The 5,218-nt window shown below is 43.7% G+C and overlaps 1 protein-coding gene across 3 annotated transcripts in view; it reads right to left on the bottom strand.

Annotated features, from left to right (window-relative positions):
• TSC2 (tuberous sclerosis 2) overlaps positions 1-5,218 on the bottom strand; it is a 67,328-nt gene that overhangs the window by 48,968 nt on the left and 13,142 nt on the right. For all 3 annotated transcript variants that reach the window (XM_018561651.1, XM_018561658.1, XM_018561665.1), the window contains exons 10-13: positions 3,984-4,110; positions 2,327-2,470; positions 1,890-2,027; positions 230-333 (exon numbers count right to left, since the gene is read on the bottom strand). In XM_018561651.1, coding sequence (XP_018417153.1) covers positions 230-333; positions 1,890-2,027; positions 2,327-2,470; positions 3,984-4,110 — 513 coding nt within the window. The remainder of the gene's footprint in view (positions 1-229; positions 334-1,889; positions 2,028-2,326; positions 2,471-3,983; positions 4,111-5,218) is intronic.

Below are 5,218 nucleotides of genomic sequence, written 5' to 3'. Positions count from 1 at the left end.
TATATATATAGTGAGTGTTGTCACCCTAGGATGGAAATTGTGTTATCTGCAGGATTACCAGGTGGAAAAAAAAAAAAGGCAAGTGATGCAGCCATCACATTTCAGAACTGGTTCTTTTGGGTTCAGATGGGCTTTAATTCTCCACCCATTCAGCAACACCTTAGCAGAAACGTAGTATTAAAATATACTCCAAACACACTGGACAATTGATAAGCAGAAAGTTACTCGCCTGAAGTACTTATCCATCAGCCTCTGCAGATCCTGTACCCAACCCTCCTTCCCCGGGTGGATGGACTGAGTTCTGTAGGTTATGAGGTTCACTACTGAGGCTGCCTAGAAAGAAATGAAAACCAGAAAGATCAATGACTAGCAACCACACAGAGTAAGCTATGAGATGTATTTATATGGTTGTTTAGGAAGTCTTTAGGATCCATGTTGATGATTGAACCAGTATACAGCTAAGGGCCCATTTATGCGGGCACTATCATTTGTATATTCAATGACTTTAATATTCATATAAGTCTGTTCTTGGAAAGGTGATAGTCTACTTCCTCATAAATAATGTACTGACTGCCAAAGCTGGATAAGGAAGACTGATGATGGTAATATGAAGTCATCTTTAATCCAGCTTGAGGCTTAAACGGTCACATTACATGGCAGGTGCATGCAGCACCTATGGCTTATCATGGTGGGAGCAACAGTTCTCCAAAGCATACAAAAGCCATTTCTTCTCATGGCATGCAAGTGGCCACAGACTGACCTCCAAACAAATCAGCTAGCAACTATTCCATGTCTATATTCACCACAATAGTGCAAACTGTGCATCAAATTGTCTGAAAAAGATCGGTTTTCTTTTTATGGATGCTGTCCAGAGCAGCCAAATTAATTTTAGTCTCCCAGACAGTGTAGGAAACAAAAGCAATAATGAGCGGCAGCAATGGGGGGGTATGGTCCATTTTATGGAAATGCCATTTCATGAAATTCATTTTGAATGGAAGCAGTCAAGAGCAGGCATTTAAAAAATTGTGACGCTACACTCTTTAAGTGCAGCCTCATCTCTAAGGCATGGCTGTATGTGCTGTTATTCACTCGTATTCTATCCCCAGCACAGCACAAATGTCAGCCTAGTGTCAGGCTGTAAAGGCCTCTATGTAGGCTCACCTTTCTGCTACCTGAGCTCCAGGGTAATAACCAACACTATCGAGGCTGCTGAAGGAGGGAAAACAATCACTTAAAAGTGATTGGAAGTTATTCTGACAGCACCTTCATTGTATGACAGTCCGAGTAAACATTACCAGCACTGGTCTCAGGCAGGGTATAGCATGCCCTTACAGGTGAAGACTCAGCCAAACGCTTCTGCTTGGCAGGAAGAGAAAAGGTGCAAGTAGTCAAAGCTCAAGCAGGAAGGGTGGCACAAAAATCGAACAATTTTAAAGTTGAGATTTATATTACAGATGCACATTGGTGACTAGTTCTCTTTAAGGCTGCCTTAAAAAAAAAGGAAGAGGCTTCCCCTATTCGTGGTCAACATAGCCCTGGGGCCCACTACTTTTTCTTGTGTCACTAGGCTGATAAACAGAAATGGCGCATAGTAAGTTAGTACTTTCTTTTCATCCACTTTTTGACAATTGGGGTGGATGGGTTCCATTGCATGGAGGTTTTCCAACAAGCTGGAAAATGTGGGTGTAATAGCAAAAGATTCTAAAGCGCTCATTATCTCCATCACAAAGGTAGCCGATATGGACCTGACCCTGCACTAGGCCATCCAACTGAAGAGGATTTGGAAACTTATGGCCATGGTGGTCCTCAATCTAAAGGTTAGATTGCATCCTATGAATAAAAACTATAAAATATCCTACTCCAGTACTGGAAACAATGTAGAAACTTACAGGCTGATCGTCAGAGTGTCTCTCCACCAGTTCAAAAAATCTCTCATCATCCCCATGGAAATCGCTCTGGTCATAGAGCTCCTCCACCGCGGTCAGCAAATTGTGAACGGCAGTTTTCAACTCCTGACTGCGAAGTACCTAAAATCAGCAATGAAAACATTGTGTAACTAAGGGAGCCCATAGAAAGAAGGCAACAACTTCTGATTCAATTATTAGTTGCCACTTGTGTATTGTAAAAACCTGCGAGGAGGTGGAAAAAGTATTTCAAGAGCGCCGTTTTTAACTAGCGCTTCAGAAAAATCACACTTGAGTGGCCGACGTGCCTTTGACTGGCTGTGATGTGAGCCATCATATAAAAAGGTGACCATAAAGGGGATAAAATACCATGATGCATTTTGTAACCACGAGGCAATTGCCTTAAATCGGCAGTTGAGTACCTGTAGCTGCTGAAACAACTTTTCGATGATAGCCAGGAGCACATCCCACGTTGCCGCCTGCACTTCCCTCCCATACTTCTTTATGAGTCGTGTGATGGACAAGACAATCTCATAGGAAACCACAGCATTCGGGCAATTCATAGCCTGAACAGAAAATAAAACAAATTAATAAGTCAATGAGAAATTCTTTAGTCCGGCATTAAGAGTTCCGCTAATGCAAAACGTTCAGTTCAAATTCCATACAAAACTTTTTCATTTTAGGAGAGAAACTATGTTTAATTTACTTTCAGGTCTTTCTAGTTATCTATGACTGCATATGGAGAACCCCCACAGCAGTCTAGTAGTGAGGGCTAGGACTCATTGGTTTAAGCAGTACAGCTTGGGTCTCCTATGTACAGCATACATTCTTTACCCATTACTATAGAAAGTACCCTACGAAGCTGGTAACAGAATGTAATCCCTACCCAATGTGGACTAACCATATAACCAGGGGCGTAACTAGAAATCGCAGGGCCTTGTAGCAAAATTTTGTATGGGGCCCTGTGATTTCTAGCTACACCCCTTGCAGAGCCCACCTGATATCCCAAACAGTCCACCTGAGAGTGACCCTGCAGAGCCCACCATAGACTATCGTGGGCTCCGCAGGGTCTCAGGTGGGCTGGTCACACCCCTTACCTGTCAGCCCCGATCAGATGACTGCCTCTTCTTCCTCCACGGTCACTGGTGGGCCTCGCCTCCTCCACTGCCGACCCCGGGCCCTGCCTCCTCCACTGTCGGGTCCAATCTCCCCCCTCCACAGCTGCTGGCTGTTACTGACTCAGCAGCGGCTGTGGAGAGGAACGTGCCGCTGCACAGGTCACCGCCGCCTGGGTTACTATGGTGATTGTTACGCCACTACATATAACATATGACGGATGCCTACCAGAAAGGGGGAGCAGGAGGTCAGTTCATACCCCAGACCTGGCTTTCAACCAAGCTAAGAATGCCGAAAATTCTAAGCCGTCGGGGAATCAAACACCACTTCACTCCACTAAAATATGGAGTAAAGTTCACACATTTGCTAAACTATAATGCATGCATCTCCTCCTGGGCCAGCCAATGTAAGATAGATAAAGATGCAAAGCCTGGAAGAAGACAGAGCGGAAACATCGAAGTTGGCAAACGAGGATGAGGACATCGCATAGCTGGAAGGGCAGTGACTTAATGGACCAATAAGCGCAGTTCTGCAGCAATGCTAAACAGGCACCTTCATTCCAGAGCTGCCCCCTGCAGTAGATCTTTTCTGACACAATATGTCCTCCGAGCACAAGACCAAGGCCATACTGTGAGTGCAGGGTGTCAAGGGCCTTCCCCCTGCATATGCAATGGATTTATGTGGAGAATGGTGAGGATGTGATGACATTGTTTTTTTGCATCAGTGATGGCCATCAAGCTCAGAGAAGATGCAAGCAGAAGAGGACCCAGCATCACTGGACTATCCAGAAGATATTTGGAAATGGTAGAAATAAAAAAAAATTAAAATACAGTCGGGGGTCTGGTATTCAGCTTTAAAATATACTTATAAAAAGTATATACACATAACGCCAATATTGAGTACACATGTTGAGGGGGAAAAAAAATTTGCAAAGATTCCTGAGCCTGCTGAAGCACAACCTACCTTCAGAAATGATGGCAGTACAGAGATCGGAGAATTCTTCAGACAGAAGAGCCTGTGTGCTCCCCAGAGCCCCATCCCAACAAAGAAGACGGCCCCTCTCAACAATGGGGCATCTTCCCAATACACCCTGAGAAAACAAGAGACCACAAATGAAGGGTCAGACAACTGAGGATACAAATACAACTTGTGGTTCCTGGAGCTGTTAGTGCCTGAAATCAATGGTGCTTCACTGCACAGCAGTTCATAGTGAGATTTCACACATGCTTAAAAGCGGACCTTTACACTTAAAAATCAAATTCTACCAATGCATCCCTCTATGTATGATGGGTAATAATGACAGACATGTCAGGTGTAAAATGCTGTGATTATCAAATACTTACACTTGGAGAGCATTCACTTCCTGCTATGAAAGTGCAAATGACTTCAGTTTGCCAACGCAATGCACACTGGGATTGCCTTAGCAGCAGAGCATTGCTGGGAAATCTCATGAGATCTCAGGGAAAGGTATTTTCCTCCCCTGAGATGATGTGCATGGTCACATGTCTGGTCACATGTGCCAGAAATCCAGGAAGTAAAAGGGGACCTAGCAATCTGCCCTTAGTAAACATGGCCACTGTCAGAAGACTGGGGAAGAAAAAAGAAAAATAAGGAATGCAAAGAATACAAAGCCGGCAATTATCGAAGTGTGTGTTTGTAGATTATCATTACTTAACACTTTCTAAAGGTGTGTTTGTTGTTATTTTAAAGATATGGGTAAAGGTCCGCTTCAATGCACTTTTAACATCAATTTCCTTTTTTTAAATGGAAGCAAGGCCTCGATTCCCACCAGGTTTGTAAATATCCTAATGATCCCTCCGGTGGGAGTTTCCAACACCTATAATGGCTGTGATGGTGCTTGAAGCTTAAATCAAAAACCTGTCCACCCAGCGTTAAGCTTGACAAATTCCATTTGCGAATCATTACCGTCTTTAGATGGAGCAGAGGAAATTGCTATGCTCCTTGGCTCTGTCTAATGGCAGTAATGCATTGTGCAGAGCATTCTCCCAGCTATACACAAAGCGGAAGTTTTATACAACAAATACTGGTAATTCATTGCTGTATATCATAGCCATGGCAAGGGTAGGAGACAATTTCTACACAGGGCATCAGAAAATCTTTACACACCTAACCAGGGCCAGATTATGAGCAATGGATGTCCTTAGTACAGCCCAACAGTTATACTTACTTTATTCATC

This window comes from Nanorana parkeri, unplaced genomic scaffold, assembly GCF_000935625.1.
Source record: "Nanorana parkeri isolate BGI_ZX_2015 unplaced genomic scaffold, ASM93562v1 scaffold19, whole genome shotgun sequence".
NCBI classification, from domain to species: Eukaryota; Metazoa; Chordata; class Amphibia; order Anura; family Dicroglossidae; genus Nanorana; species Nanorana parkeri.
The sequence above is the reverse complement of the archived record's forward strand: the minus strand, read 5'-3'. Positions and strand labels throughout refer to the sequence as shown.